Genomic DNA, 19,495 nt, shown 5'->3' on the forward strand with positions numbered 1-19,495 from the left:
TGTTGACTCTAAACTAAACAAACGTCTTCTTGGCTCCTCGGGGCACAGAAACAATTTGTTCTACATTTGTTTGTGTCATTTGATGTGTGGTTTAGTTTAACTGATTTCCTGCTATTTCCACTTCAGCCAGGTAGTCTATTAAAGATGTCAAAGAAGTTTGCAAAGGTCCTCACACAAAAAGATTAATGAATTTCTTCCATTTCTCTGGGCTTCCATATAGACTTTTCTATAAAAAATACACATCCTCTAGCTTAAAGATGTCTTTTTCTGTTTTATAAAATACTTTCTCTTTCCAGTTTAATATGCAGAGACAACTATAAGTTGATTGGTTATCCCAAAGAGTATAAACACTGTGGTGCTATCAAAACATTTCTCTGTTTGTTTGAGTTTCCCGACCAGTCTGACACAGCAGTTTGAGTTTGGAGAGGGAACTTTCCATTTTTCCCACCAGTATGCAGATACAAATAGTAGAAATTAGTCAACCACACAACTTGTCCACTTTGTCCCAAGTCATATGATAGTTTGTGTGGATTAGTGTGCAGAGATAGATCCCGAAATCTGTGTAATTGTCTTGTAGGTTTGGGGCATGACTATCAGTGGATTGGACTGAATGATAAAATGTTTGACAGTGATTTCCGCTGGACTGATGGACACCCTATGGTAAGATGGGATTCATTATTTTGATCCTAATAAAATCTGTTTATTAGATGCACGTCTGTGTTCCAGGTGACCATGAATTCAGAGATATGAGTCATTCTTGGTGTTGTTTTTTTCCGGCCTGCAAAAAAATGATGTCATTTGATCCTAAAATTAGTGTGAAGCAATTGTGCACACAGATTTTAAAATCACAGTATAAAAATTGCAAGTGCAATTGCTACTCTACCATAAACCCATAAGCTTAGATGATGCTAATGCACAAGCCCAAAATCACATGCTTGAATCGTAAGTCGCTGACTCTGAATAAATAGATGTTTAGTGAAATCCAGGCATGAAATTATAATGCCTGGTTATAATAATTTAGTCATTATTTATAATAACATTTTATATATTTATATATAAAACATTTTAAATTCGTTTTTATTTTTATATTTTCAGTATAATTTTAATTTCAGTTTAAGTAGTTTTGTTCTGCTTTTGCCATTTTTATCTTTTTTTATATATATTTCTATAGCTTTATTTGTATATCAGTTTTACTGTAAGTAATTTTAGTGACTTATTTCAGTTAGTTTAAACATTTAATTCTAATTTTTTTCTTTCTTTCATTCTTTCTATCTATTTTTTTCAGCTTATATATATATATATATATATATATATGTATATATATATATATTTTTTTTTAAATTATACATTTTAATAGTTTTAGTGAATTATAACAACACTGATCTTTTGACTGCATTACTTTACTTTTTCCGTGGAATACAAAAGAGGACATACACTGTAAAGTTGTAAATAAAACAGATTATTAGGGGACGTATTACAAGAAAATACTATTTCAGTGTTTTTTTTTTGTTGTTGTTGTTTTTTTTACTTCAAAATTTCTTAATGTCTTATTTGCCGGTTCTTTGTAATAATAAGTGAAATTTATTAACAAGATAAAGTCTCTAGAAAGTGAAAATTGTTTCGAAATAAATCACCATTTTTTTTTTTCCTTTCCCCAAAATGCTCATTTCCATAATGGGGACTGAGTCTGTCAGAATTCAAAAATAACAAAAAGTGTATTTTAAGTCTTCCAAGGCCATACAAAAGTATTCATGTGAGGGGAAATTTAAATTTAAGTCATTATTTACTAAAATATGTGACATATGTTCAAACATGTTGAAATGAATGTCTCACTCAAGACACATTGCAGTACGTTTTCTGTTAAGTTCAAGAAAGAAAGTCATATATGGTTTTGAAAATGAGGGTGAATATATGATGACAATTTTTAATTTTGGGTGAACTATCCTTTTAAGTTAATACATCTTTTCCTTTTATTCTACAGCATCTACCTACCAGATGTATGCACTCAAATATCAAAACAACAACTATTACAACAACAGTAAGAGACGCTACAGTGAGTCGACGCAGTACCGTCATCGCTGGTCAAAAACAGCAGATGATTCCACACACTGATCTCCATGTCCAGAGCTACAGATGCTTCACATCTACAGAGAAAGTCTTTTGTCTAAAGGGCCGAAGCAAACCATGTGCCTGATGAATGTTTTAGAGCCGAGAAGTGATTACCCTGAGTGACTGCAAAAAACACCATCACCCACCCACCCACTGAGAGTGTACTTTGACTATGCAACAGTCTACATTGCATATTGTAATAATGTCTTAATGTTTTGACATGGGGAGGGGGGTTTCTGGTTGAAATGTATATAGTAGAGATAATGAACAAGTAAAAAGAGCTGTGAAAGGTGATTGTTATTTTTTTATTCATCCGTAACTTTTGCTTACGAAGAACTGGACTTCCTGTTCTCTCTGGCTTAATAAGAGAGCACTATGGTACGAGCAGAATATAAACAGAACAGTTACAGTACTCAAGAGTAAAAGAACAATAGGCATTATTTTGTTTCACATTGTGGTGAGGGGGGTTCAAAAGGGATGTCGCGGGGCTGGAGGACAAACAATGCTGAAAGGACTGCAACTCATGACTGGAAAACAAATCTTCAACATCGTCTTCCTCTGCAGCATCCTCACTAGTTGTGAGGATTACTCTGATAACCATTGTAGGCTACACTCTCATAATCATATTCTCATATGGCATCAAAATACATATTTTCGGTGTTTTTTATTTAAATTTTTTTTTGTGGCTTTGTAATATAACCATTTTTACTTTTTTAAATGAATGTCATGGTAAAATATGAAAATATGAATACTGTATGTGTGGTTGAATGAACTAGCATTTTTGTCAAATATTATTACAAATGTTACATGAAGCCATAGTAGTTTAATTTATTGCTGAAGATACATATAACGATGAATGAACTGTGAGATTATGAATAATAAAGCGCTATTATAATATTATGAACACGTTTAAACGGTGTGTGTTCTTGTTTTGTAGCATTTCACAAAAATCCCGCGTAAATTCTGACACAAATTGCCAAGCCAATCGGCTTGGTGCTGTGGATGGTCTTGACCAAAAGAGGGCGATGTAACGGTAACGGAGATTTCCGCGCCATCATGAAGATGACGTGTGATCGTAATGAACAGACACCTGCTCTGTTTTGACGACTTCCTAGTCAACAAACTCGCTAACGTTACCAAGGTAAGGACGTGGGTGTTTAAAGCTGAACACTGTTCAATGTCCATTTTGAGATTAACTCTGTCAAGCTTCTGGTGTGTTTCCTGAGAGTCTTTGGCAAGCAAAGGTTTCTTTTTACCTGACCTGAAACACTTAAAATACACAACGACTTTGGCCATCTTTAGTTAAAGACCCATGAAATTGTAGTTTTGTGGCATTCGAACATGTCTGTTAGCTTTTAGGCCAACTTTCTGTATGAGCTAGTCAGTGCATTTATAAAACCGACCAAACTTGTAGCTGCTCCATTTCCTCTGAGAAAACAGTCAAAAATTGGTGACTCTTCTTGATTATTTTTGCACGTTAGGAGCGTATACACATTTTTGTCCAATAAAATGTTCATTAGAAATATGCCTCCAACTAATACCAGGGAGTATCCTTGGAAAAAGCTGAGAAAAATCATAATGCTTAATATGTCGTGGCCTAATGGTTAGAGAGTCGGACGCATAACCCAAAGGTTGTGGGTTCAAGTCTCGTACCGGCAGCACACACCGGCTCTTGAAAACCTCTACGCGAACACACTTGCCGAAAGAGTGCGGGGAACAAATTTACGTGATATTAAATGTGGGGGGGACACGTCCCCCGCGTAATCTACGCCCCTGTACAGCACTCTCTCCCACCTTCAATACCACGACTGAGGTGCCCTTGAGCAAGGCACCGAACCCCCAACTGCTCCCCGGGCGCCGCAGCATAAATGGCTGCCCACTGCTCCGGATGTGTGTTCACGGTGTGTGTGTGTTCACTGCTGTGTGTGTGCACTTTGGATGGGTAAATGCAGAGCACTAATTCCGAGTATGGGTTACCATACTTGGCCACATGTCACGTCACAAATATGGCAGCTATATGCATGGAAGTCCCGCCTTTTAGTTAAAAGGTCTAATTGGCTGTTTATTTACAGTAAACACAGTTGAATAAGCTGGACAAGCTTTTCTGTTAAAGGGTTGCAGCGATGTTTGTGATACCATCATTGTCAGATTTTGCTGGTTTGAAAGATATGATTAAAATATAACAATTTTAACCGTTTTTTAGATATGCAACCTTTAGCCTGCTATATGCATACTCTTGGGCTTTTTATTCTGAGGACATTTTTATAAAGCCAGTCAGTCGCCTGATTTCTATTTTCCTTGCAATTTCTTTATTTTGGCAGAGTGTGTGTAATGTGACCGACTGTTAAAACTAGACCTCTGTTATTTTTATATAATTTCTCAGTGTGCTTTTCTAAAAACAACCAAAACAAATATGTATTTGACTGATTGTTTATTTTTGGGGTCAAGGGTTTTTCCACATTGATACAGTCAAATTATCCCTTTAATTATACTTTATGTACACAAAACAAGGGTGAAAAATTTTAACATTGCCTATAAAGACATGTCTAAACATTCAATTGAAGTTTTGTAAACAAGGCACATGTACAGTTGCCACAGTCAAAACAAAATGAATAATGAAACGAATGTGAATACTGTATTTTGAAACATCACCGATATTTAGACCTTTGCGTATTTTACTTTTTTTTTCGTTTTTGGTGGAGCTGGTCATTTAATGTAGTGGCTAAAACTCATGACCTTGAGTTCTAAACTGCCTGTGTTGACCCTAATGGTAATGATAACAAGAATAAGCCATCAAGTTGTTTTTGTCTTAGCTTGGCAGTCTGTTTTAATGGTTTGTTTCTGAATGCCATGGCTTTGACATGTTTTTCTGAAGGTCTACTGCTTCACAGACAAATAACGACTGACTGCAGCATGCTAACTATGCACTTTTTTTTGTTGTGCCATTATTTTTTTCGTCATCTTTGAGTACACCTTTTCCTGCAAGGTCTTTTTTTTTCAACAATAGAAAATTAAGTTCATTGTGCTGTTTTTCTTTTACTAAGTAACACAACGTGATCATTAGCACTGTTGTCTTTTTAACCACCTCTGTCTTTCTATTTGTAAACCGTAACATGCATAGACTAAAACTACTCATCACATGTGCTGGAAACTGGGCTGTATGCTTTCTTTCACACAACTTCCTCTAGTAAACTAATTTTTATTAACATTTTTGTATTAACATTTGGCAACATTGCCACGGGCTATGTTTGAGGATAGGTTTTCTGTGGTTTCATGAATTAATCAGAAATACTAAATAAGAAGTTCTAGAAAACAAACCAGGATTTACTTGATGTAAACAATGGTTTTGTTATAATGTCTGTGGTATGAACCACAGATTTCTTCATCGTCCTGAACACGAACGTTTGACAGTGATGAGGTCAATACAGTGGAGCTCTGGATTTCTTACATTGCGTCTTAGAGGATACATTGTATAAACACATAGGCTAGTTTCAAGAAAAAGATCATTAACATACATTTATAAACACTCTACTTGTATATTTCAATAGTTAAAAAAAAATCACAGAACAATGCGACTTTTGACTCAACATGGTTTGGTCCACACGTAAAACTAAATTTAAAAAGGTATGCTTTTAGAAAATAATACAATATAGCACCCTGTAAGGATGGCAAAAGAAAAAGTTGTTCATTGTGCCATGGCTGTACTGTATGGTGTTTAGCACTTTCGTTTAATTTGTTTTCCTATTAACAGAAAATATATTTTTCACATGCTATTTATATGGGATATGATGTTCTTGAATGATAAACTAAGTGCCCAAAGGTATCAGTTCAAAGTATGTAAGCTTTGCTGTCATTCTGTTCTAGAACATCCCTCAAGCTACTGCATGCTAAATGGAAGAGCACAGTGTGAATTTCTTCTGCCGTCTCACCAAATATCTCTTCCTTCAGCACTGCTGTACTGTATAAGATCATTCAGACCTGGAACCAGTAGCTATAATTTCTGCGGCACCCAATTAATACTATTCCTGTCCTGTTGCCGTCTTGTAGCGAAGTCCTGATTTTGAGGGAAGAGGGTGCCTGAGGTGCCTAATTCTACAGAATCTTTGCTTCAAACAAACACCAATCACTTATTTTATATTTAAATCCTTCTGTATTACAGTATCTAGAGACTTTGTCACAGTTTTAATGCACTCAAACTAACTCCTTACATTATTACGCTTAGTTCTTGAGTTATACAGTTGGTATGCTCAGTTGTCGCTCTTGAAGCAGTAGACGCCGTAGAGTTTGTGCTTCTTGTCTGGAAAACCAGAGAAGCGGACGGCGGCCTCCGTGGGACTGCAGCGTCTGCGTGGTCTTGAGATTGGGTAGCGTACGCTGCCGTCCGCTAGCCAGCCTGCATCGCAGCGGTCGTAGCCCAGCAGCTTCCATGCTACGTACATCTGCCCGACTTTGGCGATCTGAGCGTCGTCCTTTTGACATGCCCGCACTGCCTCATCATACGTAAGTTTGAAAGGGTGTATCAAATAATAGAAACGTCCTGGAGAAGAGAAAGGGGAAAGGCCTTTACTCTCAAATAATATGCAGTAAGGATATTAATCAAGGAGATTCTTTGCATGGCTGAACTCAATTTGTTTTTTCCTTTCATAAATTATGTATCACATCAATTGCTCCACTTTTTGGAGAAGCTAGCCTATTTCAAATGCCTTTCATCAAACAGTGGGGAGGACAAACCTTTGTGGTTAGAGGAGAAACAGAAGACATCATATCTTTCCTTTTGCTTGTCACGCATCCCATAATTCCTCACACCAGGAATGGTGTTTTTGCCTCCACATGGCTCTCTGGGTTTGGTGATGGGGTATTGCACCGATCCATCATTGAGCCACCCTGCATTGCACCAATCCAACCCGTCTCTCCATGCATCGTACAGCTGGTCGAAAGATGCCACAATGGCATCCTGGTCTCTGCAAGCTTTCTCAGCATCAGCGAAGTTCAGGTTGTAACGACCCAGTCGAGGAAAATATGGGAACACAATGCCTGTAGGACCCAGAAGAGCCAAAAAAGGTATAAAAATGGCATTTTTGCATAATAGAAATCCTTAAAATGGTCTCTGATTAGAAAAGAATCTGTGTAATCTGGCGATTAATGAAATTCCAAATTAATTTCTCCAATGCTTCATCTAAAGTGAATTAAAATTTTGATTTATTGCATGCAACTAAAATGATGCCAAGAATGCTGACAGCAAGGACCAAATAAATGTCCCATTATTTGGCCATGATAGCTTTTATGTCAGGATCTTACTGATGGTCTAGAATTATAAGTTGTTCTACTCTGCATTATAAGACTATTGAATAGTGTTTACATTGCACACAGTATGAAGAGAGTCAGTAATTGCCTTGAGGAACAGCCAAGGATGCATAAACGGTGTATAGAGTTGTGTGTAATATTCTGGAAAAAACAAAAACAGTGTTGCTGTAGCAATGTTTTTTCATCCATGTGGCCATTTTGTAGAGTTTCTTAAAAACTTGAAGTTATCATGTTTGAAGGAAGCAGAATATGTACACAGAATATTAATATAACCAAATGACAACTGTCAAAGACATGGTTTTAGTAAAGATTATTGTTGGGTGCTGGCCTACATGGTAGACGTGCCTAGTCATGTTGTTCACCAGCACAACTTAGCTGATTAAACTGTTTGACCCATGAAGTCTTGCAAGTCAATAGTTTTAAAACATGGTAGTGACACTACGACACCAGCATCTAAATTTTCATAAAATTAAAACAGCCTGTGAGACATTGTGGTGGTGCATGGCTAAATGTTGCTAGAGGGACCAGGAAATATATGTTAGCAACATAAATCTATGCTTTACCTTCCAGGTCAATGGATACAACTGCTGTATCATCCTCCAAGCCATCGATGACTTCACACTTGTATTTCCCATAATCCTCCAGAGTGATGTCAGTGATAACTAATGAGGCATCATTCTCGCTGGCAGCCTGCAGGTGTACACGGCCGTGGAATCGACCATAGCTCTTTTTGTGGAAGCCCATGGCTACAAACACATCAATTTCCTTCAGATAGTCTGAAGTCAGTTTAGTCCATTTAATCCTCAGCTTGGGATTTGGGGGAGATGAGGGATCCCGGTTGAACTTGCATTGCAGTGTGGCATTGCCTCCACGTTGAGAGATTACTTTGGGTTGTGCTGTGTCAACTGAGAGTCTGGGGCCATTTTCTAAAAGTCAGAGAAAGAGATATTTAGATTTTCAGTCAAATAAGTAAACAAAATAATAATGTAGATTGAGTTAATAGCCTTTGATCTGTTTTTTTTTTTTTTTTTGTCCCAAGGTCTGTTGCATTGGTTAGTGTTCAATAACTTAAGGCGTTTCACAAAGATGATAGCTTGAATTTATCCTTGTCTATTGCTACAGGCTGTTGTGGTTATGCAAACACATAAACCATCATGTTTGTTAGATTTCAGAGAAGTGGAAACTCCCCTACATGTTTATGACAGAAACTTAAGAGTGACTGTGTATGCTCTTCCAATGAAGGCAGTGTCCCCGTCACTATACTGGGGCACTAGCACCCACATATACCACAGGGTGAGCACCCTGCTGGCCTCACTAGCACCTCTTCCAGCAGCAACCTAGTTTTCCAAGGAGGTCTCCCATCCGGGTACTGACCAGGCTCAACCCTGCTTAGCTTCAGTGGGTGACCAGACAAGAGCTGCTGGTTAAATTAAATGTTAGAGGAATTTGTATGTCTAAATAAAACTCTTCCATACTCTTCCTCATTACCAGGCTGAAGGATGATGAAATCTCAAAGTCAAATAACCTGAGTTAAGACTTGGGATTGTCAAGTTCTCAACAACACTCTGTTGGATCTGTTGAAAAACGGAAAGTTATCCAATCAACCAAGACACACTGCAGCTAAACTCCAGTTAAATTCAACTTATGCTACAGGAATGCTTCTTTGTCAAAACTTTGACAAAACCAAAATTGAATAAGGCACTGGCACAGTGTCCAAACCAGGTGTGATGCAACAAGTTTCCATCTTTAAAAATGTGCAAGAATGCATGGGATTATCAGATTTTTGAACCAATGTGATTTCACTGGGGGCTACTTAGCGTGACCCCAAAAAATAAATAAGTGATTGAATCCAAGCTACCAAGTCTTGTTGTGCATTTGATGTGACTGATTGGGTCAAAACAGATTAGCATTGCAGAGGTAGTTGTTATCACTTGTCATTGTATCATTCCTGGCCAGGGCACAGTGTGTTGTTTTTATACTAATTAATACTTACTATATAGATGTTCACACAAACTAAAATCTTGTTTATTTTGCAGATACGGTCGGGGAGGCTGATATACTACTATAATCAGATATCAGAATGAAAAAATACTGAACCCCAATAGCTTATCAAATATTTAACACTTGTAGTAAGTAATTCCAGCATTTGCATTCTGTGACAGGAGCCAGAGGGTTTCGAATCACCTAAGCCAACACCCAGTGAGATAATTACGGTAAGTGTCCTGAGTTGTACTGAGGGATGGGCAGTACAACCCCCTCTCTATCTCTCTGTCTCGCTTTCTCCTGATCCTCTTCACCCTCTTTCTACAATTTCCTCTCATACACAATCACAAACACATCTTTTCCCATCTCTTACCTGAGATGTATATAGTCCTGTAGTGTTCCAGGTCACTGTATACCTCTTCAAAGCTGTCAGCTCGGCTCTTGGAAAGGACCAAGAGGAAGAAAAGAAGGAAGGTCATCTTGATTTATTGCACCGGTGGGGGGGGTAGGGGGTACTTCACTACATGAGAGCACACAAAAATAAGGGACAGTCATACAATATGCATTTAACAAAACCATTTATACATCCAATCCAGGAAGGAGACATTCTTTAGAGTTATATTATTAGGCTTTACTAAAACAATCTCATGTCGTTTTCTGTGGAGTTTGTGAGAGAGTTCAGTTTTGTGTGACTTGCACCAGATCCCCTGCACGTTTCCATCTGCAGTAACTCCTCTGTGCAGTACTGTCACGCAGACATCAGCGCACACTGTGTCATTTTCACCACATCTCCCAGAAAGACACTCATGCAAGGTACATAAATAAATGACTAAGACTGTTAAACTTTTTACGCATGCATAAATCCCAATTAACACTAGGGCAATCCGAACGCCATTGCTGTAGGACTTCCTTTACCCTTCACCTTAAGAGGCACTGAAGTGAGAGAAAAGTGCAGTCGAGATGCTCGCTATGGCACAAACTAGCACAAAACTTTGCTGGCACACTTCTAAAGCTTAGATTGCCTCCCTACAGACTCGGAGCTCAGAAAAGACTTACCATCTTACAGAGCGTGTGCTCCCGGCCACTAGCGCATGTGAGGACAGCTATGCAAAAGATCAGGATTAGAAAGTGTGTAGAGTCTTCTCTCCCTCTCTCTCTCTCTGCAGTCACTCTGATTGATTCGTTTTTTCTTCATTCATTTCAGAGTGCTGACGCACTGAGGTAGTTCCTCTCTACTGCAGTCAGCAGAACTGCTCTGCAGAGTAGCCAACCCCCCCAGACCCAGCCTGCAAACAGTCATTACGCATACCAGGAAGCCACCGCTGATAACAGTGAGGACTCACAGATGCAGTGCCCTCTCCTGTGACAGATAAGTTACCACAGTACAGTGAGCTTGCTCAACTGTGACAAGGTAAAATCATATCCTGCAGGAGAAGGATAACAAGTCCTCTGTTGCGAAATGGACAAAATACAATCCAAAAGATCTCCAGTAATTGTAGGATGCTGCATTGGTCTGCTATGCTAAATTGTTACAGCTGAAAGAATTTGTTCCCACCCAAATGACCCTAAGGCCTTTTTAAGTATAACGACTCTCAAACATGCTCTGTTTTGCAGGCTGACGGTTAACCAAACACAGACCGTTAACTCTTAGCCACACTAACAGTGCTGTTGACAGAGAACACTGTTACCAATCACATTCCTTTGTGACACTCCATTGTTTACAGTAAGGTCAAGCGCAGGGAAAACAAGCCATGCCTTTAGTTTTCAAATGTGGGTAAACGTCCTAAACGCATAGACTGCAGTTGATCAGAAAACAGCAATGGTTTAGAAACAGTGCCAGACCATTAGCTAATTCACAAAAGCATCACAAGAATCTTAGTCTTGCACAACTTGAGAACTTATCTTCTGGGAAGAGGCACCAACTCTGTAACCTGTTGTTAACATCTCTTGCTGCCAGGAAATGGTTACAACTTTGATTGTTGAATTTGCTTAAAGACAATCCAGTGTAAACGGTGACTCGATACTCTGATGTTCTTAACCTTGTACTCCTCTTGTTTTTGGACATTTAAGCTAGGTTGCTGTTACCGCTTTAACATTAAATCTTAATCTTTGTGATAAACATCAAATGAAGCTGCCAATGCTTAACAATGCCAATTTTTGAGTAGTCATGCTCAAGGTCTTTAAGCAGTATAATAGTTGCTTGACCAGGTCACTTGCAGACACTTGGTGCAGTGGAATATGAGTGGATAAGCATGGCATAATTTGTGAAGAAAATAAATTACATGTCAACGATTTGAAGTCTGGGACAGGTCCTGATTAAACATGCTTGTTTAACTCAAGCACAGATTTTTCCAGCAGTTCTGCAGACGTTCCAATCCTCATTTGGAAATCCCTTTTGCAAGACCCAAACCTTTTGTTTGTTATACCTTTTTTTTTACTGAATGATGTAAAGTGTTTAGTTAACTGGACTTTTTAGTAAGTATCTATTAGTGTCATTTTAAAGTGATGTTTGATAGCAGTGGCTCTGAAATTAACTTCCCTGATGTAAATAGTACTTTTTAATGCACTGGGTTTAGCTCATAAATGACCAATTTCAAAGATATGAAAACATTAGTGTTTTTGAATTGAACTAAATATTTACATTCTTCCCTTAGAACTTTTGTTAGCAGAAGCCTTTTGCTAGAAGATAAAAGATATTGCTAGACACACTGAAGGTCTGGAGACTATACACACAACTTGACAATATACACATTTTGACTACACAATGGTCATTGGAAATGAAGTCGACATAGCTTGGGGGGTCATTTTATTATGTCACTTCCCAACAACTCCTACTGGTTCCTGAGCAGCTGTGAAGCTCAGGGAGATTATGGATCCATTTTGGTCAGAACCTAATTTCCCTTTGACCCCATTACCTAATGTGCCAAAACATAATCCCTTAAGTGTTTGATTTGAGTAGTCATTGCCGATACTATAGGCTATTCCTTTCCTTGTTTGGCAGTAGATCTCCAGACGTGATAGCGGTTGTGTATCTCTCTCTCTCGTTCATTCATTCACCAAGTGCCAAACAAATATATAGATTCCAGTGATCATGCATTACGCTAGTCGACTTGATTTCTACAAATGTGTTCTTTTAGAAACCTTTGCTAAGTATAATGCCATTTGGTCATAATAAAAAGAAATGCATTTATATAATTGATGGACCAATATATAGGCCTATCAGCCAGACGGATTAATCTGTCAATATTTGGCCCTTTTAATTAAGATCTGACCTATACTTAAAGAACAGAGATGTCCGTTAGATATTCTGATAACACCTGATAGCAGTATCAGAGAGTATGCTCTAATTTCAATGTGAGATGAATGTATGCACAGGTTAGATGAGGATTTGTCTGTAATGTGCTTGTTAAATGGGTTAATTATTCTTGTCAGGAAATGCAGACATAATTGAATGGCTTAAGGTGGTAAACCTACTGAGTCCACAGTAGACCTGTGCAGATGGCAGTGGTGATTTTCAGGTGAATGCAAAAACAGTTCAACACAAATAGATGCAGTGTAAACCTGTGATTTCAATGACTCATGTTTAAAGCTTACATTTGATTCTACAAAGCACACATTAACCCTTAATCTCCATAACATCAGTAAGAGGACTGTTTCCATCCTTCAAACGATTCACTGTCTTTGAAGGCCACGGCTTCTCTCTTCACATTAGACTGATGACAGTGTATGAATGGGATCCTAAAGCCTCTCATTTACAGTGAGATCAGACTTATTTCCACTTTCTGTCATTCACACAGGTCCTGCTAAAAAAAAAAAGTCCTGTTTAAGTTACTGAGGGGACAGTTTTACGCAAAATTTAAATTTAGTCCTGAGGAAGCAGTTTGAACTTTACCTCTTAAATCCCGAATTAGCATTGCAAACGTTTGTGGATGAAACTCTTATTGAAATCACTACTATATCCTACAGTCGGTTGTTATAAGATACATGTAGTTATAGTAAGATATCTGTCTTAGAGCCATAATGAATTCGGATTTTGTATGTTTTTAGAGATATAAATTCTGGCAGTAATTTCAAAATATTTATACAATTATTCAGACCTTGCAATTCTTAAATAACTCTTACCTAAAGCATGTTAAATGTAATTTAAATTTTGAATGTAATGAAATACTGTGTAGATTTTATGTTTTCAGGCAACAATTTACAATTGTTAATTCTGCTACAACTTGTGCTTTTAATTTTCCAGACAAATTAACTATAAGTATTTCTAAAGAGTGCCGAAAGACCTACTGACACTTCTGGAGATGTAGTGCTCTAACATGCCTAAGACTGGCCCCATTGACGAGGTAATTGGATGGGCCATTATGCAGTCTTCGGGCATCCACAGCACCACTCCCAACACCTTAAAGAGCCATGTCACAACATCTAAAATCTTTCCATGTGTTTTCTCTAGGGGTCAGGCGTGTGTTCGACCTCCACTCAAGCACTCAGTAAAGTGAGTTCATTTCATGGACTCAAATCCATTTGTTACAGGCGCCATATACTGCATATTTGTCTTAAAGTTTATTACTACACATAGACATGGTTTGTAGCATTTTTTTTTTTTACATTCTGTGAATCAGACAAATAATGGACCTTGAAAACAAAAAATCATTCATTATTTATTCACCTTCATGTTGTTACAAACTTGCATGAGTGGAATTTGAATGCCATGATGGTAAGTGAGATTATATTATACGTATATGTATTGTGTGCTGGGTTATAGAGTGGGGTTAAATAGAGTTCCTCAAACTCTATGAAAACATATTCTAATGTTTCACTTTTTTGAGAAAAAATATGCAAAGGTCAGAAAACAGTTCAGCCATTCATAATGAACAATAAGGAGATGCTCTGTTCTGAATAATACAGAGTCTTTCTGAGTTCCAACTATTTTGTGATTTGTGGCAAAACAATTTTTTTAAAGAAAACTGAATAATTTGTAATCCAGTTGATCACATGTTCTCTTCTGTGCATTGTCAGGTTAACATAGTAATTGTAAGGTCATCTTTAAAGATGCACTAAGCATTTTTTTCCCACTGATACACCAGTGGTCTTGGACGTTATACTGACACCTACTGGTGATGATGCAGTGTCGCGCAAACTTTTTTGGTTACTAATGCCATTTTAGATCCTATTTACAAGTGTAGTTAGCTGGTCATGTGATCTTGACATGGCAGCCAATTAAACAACTGGTCTAAGCCACTGATATGATTGCAGTCCTCATCTTGTGTGAGTGTACATCATTGGGGGCCAAACAACGAAGGTACATTTTTTAAATTACTATATCAATTTCTGCTACATTTGTGAACCTAGTTTTTCAAGCCTGTTCTACAGCATTCATTGATGTCTTCCCACAATTTGTGTGCCACACTGGTCAGAAATTTGTTGTGGCTTTTTTTCCTATATCAAACTGTTTGCTTGCACCTATACAACAATGGATTTGATGGCAGGGACACAAAACAGAATGATTATCCTAAAATGTGTAAGTCTGCTATATTGTGGCCCCTTGGGTTTCGCTTAAGTATTTCTGCCTGCAGCTATATTTTTAAATATTTTGGCAAGTTATAAATGCAATATTTTAAGTGGAAAAACTTACTGCATCTTTAAAGTTGTATTAGCTTCATTCACATGTCATTAATTTAATGGCGGGGGAGAATGCCAGTTGTGTAAATATAACCTTTTCATTCAACTTGTACATGCTCCTTACTGTTCTCTAAGTATGTTCCATGCTCATTTAACTCCAGCATGAGGAAGGGCTCTGTGCTCAGTGGATAAAGAGCCTTGGTGTGTTAATAGCAGTGCTCATACCGGCTCAAAAGGTGGACTTGGAAGGCGTGGCTGATGGACAGCAGATGGACTTTTTGATCAGGCAGCAGGTAGAATTCTTGACAGACTTAGAAGGCAAAAAACTGGGTTACTCTTGGTATATCTTATATTTGAACGCTTAATATTCTGTACTACAAGTAAAGTATTAGTTTGAGAGAATATTTCTTGTAGCGGCACATGGGGCGGGTTCATGCTGGTCCTCCCACCCGGCATCTCATTAGAGTACTGTGGGATTTGACGTCACCCTCGCACCACCTTAGCACACACAAAGAGTCCTCAGTGCTTATGCATAAACTTCAACTGTCTCTCTACCGCATCTTTAACCAATCCACACACTGCCTCATTACCCGGATACTCTCCCACATCTTAGTGTTAGACCTGCTATCTGCATCTACAAATAGATAAAAGAAATTCTGAAAAGAATGGTGAAAATACTGTCTTATTACTCTAAACAACAGACTGCATGTGTTCCTTTTACAGGAAGTGAAGCATATTAAAACTGAAATATGCTATTGAAAGTGTCCTCAACAAAGGTCAGCCTGTACTTGTCTCAGGCCAAATAGCAATTTTATTCAGTCTCAGTGTTTTAGTATGTATTGCAATCCAGTCTCAAAAGGCATGTTATTTTAGAGTGCCTGTTGCCATCTGACCCTTTGAAAGACAACGTACCCTTCACAAGAAATGAAGGTCCCGCTTAAAACTAATAGGCCTGGGTTCACAGACAGGGTTTAGACTAAGCCAGGATTAGGCCGTAGTTCAATTAGGACATTTAAGTCATTTTTATAAATGTGCCTTAGAAAAAAAAACATTACTGATGTGCATCTTGAGACAAAAGAAAGATATATTTTAAGATCAGTCTGTGAAACAGCTCAGACTTATATTTTAGTCTGGGACTAGGCTTAAGCCTTGTCTGTGAAACCGGGGATAGAGTTTTATATAGTAGCTTGATGCGAGAGCCTTTGTAAGTTTCATCAAAGCATTTATAACGTCCAGAAAACAATATATAACAACTTGAGATCCTGATACAATGAAAAATGGTTCATCAAAACAGGATGTTCTTTACTAAACTTAAAGTGCAACATAGAACCATTAAAGAACATTTTGATCTGCTGAATTGATCTCTGGACAAAACACAGCGATAGTTTTACTCGAATCTAATTAACAACACTGGTCTAAGCATGAAATGAACAATGTTTAATGGGATAAAACGGACTCTCTGAGTGATGCAACACATTAACCTGGAGGAGACCAGGGGTGAAATGAATTGCATCGCCCCAGGCCACCCTCCTCTACATCACAGCACTGTGGAGAATAAGGATGAAAGGTCACTTGGAAAATCGGCTGGTTTAATGTGTTCTGCCAACCATGTGAGGAAAAGGTCAGAGTTCAGCCATGGTCATCACAGACCACTGGACGCATCTTTGAGAAAGCTGGCGACATGACCTTGAGATCAGCAGCCAAACATCTGCCAGACAGATCTGATTAACCACTGCTAAATAGCAAACAAGGCAACATGCATTAAGTTAACCAGCTTTTCATAAAGAACCCCAATGTCTGCTGAAACAATGGTGTTACCAAACATTAAAACAACCATACATATAAAAGTATGTAGTATGACATGAATACAGTAAGTGTGCGTTGTTTCAGCTCCAGGTCTGTCTATTTCCAACTTGGGTAAGAAAGTTGGTCAAGTTTCACCATAGTGGCTCACTGAAGCACAGGTTTTATCTTGCTCCAAACCGATAGATGGCAAATACTGAGTGCTTCATTCATGTGTCAAATAAAGCCATGCATTATTAATTTATACTTTTACACACTCTTGGTCCCCAATATTTGCTTAACCAGCTGTTCCTTCTCAGCACTTTTGCCTGTATTGAAGTGGACCCTCTGTATGCGCCTGTTTTGCCCTGTAAGAACATTCTGTCATTGCATGGACTCAACAAGCAGGCTTTTCACTCTGCAGAATGTGGGCTACACTTGTTGGTCTCTTTGGAGCCAGGCTGTCTCATAATTCATTGAGAAATAACAAGGGGAAGTTGTTTGTGTTAATGTTAATGGGAGTATTCATTAATTGGCTCAACTGCTGGTAAACCACTAAATGGCCATAAAGATCAAACAAATTGATTTGTGGGAGAGATTGAGACCAAGATGTGGCCAACATGAATGTAATTACAGCTCTTATTAAATCTCAAAAGATTGCCAAATCATAATACTGAAAAACAATATTGTTAATGTCAAAATTTTTATGTCTAAAATTTTAGAAAAAGTTGTGTCTGCTCAATTGTGCTCCTTCCTGCAAAAAAATGATCTCTATGAAGAATTTCAGTCAGGTTTCAGGCCCCACCATAGCACAGAAACTGCACTTGTTAAAATTACAAACAAAAGATTGCCAAATCATAATACTGAAAAACAATATTGTTAATCTGTAAATAATACTGAAAAACAAGTTTACATAGCCTGTTTGTTTGGTTTTTTTTTAATTGAGAATTGTTGATTTACTTAAAAAAAATAATTGGTTTAACAATCAAATGAAGAACACTAAATATTTTCCTTGCAATACTTGATTGCATTTTCTTGTCACATGACAAGACAATGGCTTACTGCATGTTGGTTATACCACGCTGACACGTTTTTAAATATTAATGTTTAAAACAAAATTTATTTACTGATTATTTTATAAATAATAAAAGCTTATTCCAAAGTACTATACCAATCTTTTAATATTTTATTTAGATTTTTTCTTGGTGACATTCTGCAGAGTTTCATTACACTCTAAAAAACGCTGGGTTGTTTCAACCCAACTTTGGGTCAAATATGGACTAACCCAACCGTTGGGTTAAATTTTTACATTAAATTTTTAACCCAAAAGTTGGGTTAGTCCATATTTGACCCAAAGTTGGGTTGAAACAACCCAGCATTTTTTAGAGTGTACCTAAACGTTTTTTTTTTTTTTCATTTTAAGTCACTTTGTATAAATTGCATTTGAATGTTTTCTGAGCGTCACATCATCGCTATTTCGAATGTGTATTTCCAAATTCACATATGCTTAAAGTATGCAACAGTTTAAGACGTTCATGAATGTAATAAATATGCAGACGGTCACTAATAACATCGATTATTCTACAGGTGTTTTATTCGTGTCGCAAAACTGACGTGTCTTTCTTAAACACACAGCCTATATTGTATTATGATCAATAAACTCGTAAACTGACTGAACAGTCGGTCGAAATTAAGAACGGATGTGTAATGACAGGCTCTTACCTTGTGAAGCAGAGCTCTGCGTCCTGCTGAATGATCTCTGATGGGCTCCAGCATCAGAACTGCTCGCAGATGTTCACACACGTCACAGGACGAGGCAGACCGCGCGCGCACTGACAGGTGCTGCTGAGAGACGCTGTGCGTCATCATCAACAATGTTACAAAGTTACAGTAACACGGAACAAAAGCAGTGGCGCGATAAGTAGTTTTCTCGATTATATATGATGAATGCAGGTTAATTGGTACATGTTTCTCACTCAACGTAATGGTAAACAGTTTACCTGAATTGAACTCAAATAATATATATATAAATGCTAGAATATTAAATGTTTCATGTCAAGTAGGACAGAAATCATCACATGCTAGTGATGTGATGTGATGAGAACAGGTCGACTTCATTATTCATGCTGCTTTATTCAAACATCTTCTTTTATGCCCCACAGAAGACAGAAATGCATCATGAACACAGGTTTGGATGGACATGAGGGTGAGTAAATGATGACAGAATTTTCGTTGCTTTGTAAACTATGACTTTACATATAAGGTTTGTTTTACTTCTATTTTCTGTCATTGTTAATATCCTTCCTAAACACATTCTCTATAAGGACAATTAGCTCGTTATGTCTAGATGGTTTCAAAGGTTTTTGAAATCACATAAATGTCCTCTCTGCATGTTACCAGATATGGTCAAAATGAAAAATTATGGCTGAGATGATGTTGAACTTTTTTTGGATCGAATTTGGAAAGCATGCAGATATAATTCCAGCCTAATTTGGTAAAAGTCTTAAAATATAATTCATAATATGCCATTGCTTCACTTAGAGAAAGCACTCTTGAATACCTTCATTGCATAAAGATAAAGTTGCAGATCTATTTTTGGTGATTTAATTCAACAGTCTCTTGGAGAGTTCTGGCAGCGTTAGGACATTCAAGTTTCCAAGACATTTTTAGCTTTAGAAGGAAACTTTCACCCAGCTGG

General features: G+C 37.6%; 1 protein-coding gene and 1 long non-coding RNA gene across 3 annotated transcripts; one reads left to right on the forward strand and one right to left on the reverse strand.

The window, feature by feature from the left end:
* Positions 1–3,150: 3,150 nt before the first annotated feature.
* Positions 3,151–10,794, forward strand: LOC107658620 (uncharacterized). The gene is made up of 3 exons (XR_001630805.1): positions 3,151–3,250; positions 9,576–9,626; positions 10,601–10,794. It is a non-coding gene; the product is annotated as an uncharacterized LOC107658620 (long non-coding RNA).
* Positions 4,798–18,594, reverse strand: LOC107658619 (hyaluronan and proteoglycan link protein 1-like). Of its 2 annotated transcripts, none has more exons than XM_016447237.1 (5): positions 18,520–18,594; positions 9,770–9,916; positions 7,977–8,339; positions 6,841–7,143; positions 4,798–6,646 (listed from the first exon to the last, which is right to left on the reverse strand). In XM_016447237.1, exons 2-5 carry the CDS (start codon positions 9,873–9,875, stop codon positions 6,357–6,359), a joined length of 1,062 nt encoding a protein of 353 aa, XP_016302723.1. In that variant the 5' UTR covers positions 9,876–9,916; positions 18,520–18,594; the 3' UTR covers positions 4,798–6,356. The 2 variants fall into 2 exon arrangements, with proteins under 2 accessions (XP_016302723.1, XP_016302722.1); XM_016447236.1 differs by lacking the exon at positions 18,520–18,594 and adding an exon at positions 10,453–10,534.
* Between the last annotated feature and the right edge of the window lie 901 nt (positions 18,595–19,495).

Source organism: Sinocyclocheilus anshuiensis, unplaced genomic scaffold (genome assembly GCF_001515605.1).
Source record: "Sinocyclocheilus anshuiensis isolate Anshui unplaced genomic scaffold, SAMN03320099.WGS_v1.1 scaffold343, whole genome shotgun sequence".
NCBI classification, from domain to species: Eukaryota; Metazoa; Chordata; class Actinopteri; order Cypriniformes; family Cyprinidae; genus Sinocyclocheilus; species Sinocyclocheilus anshuiensis.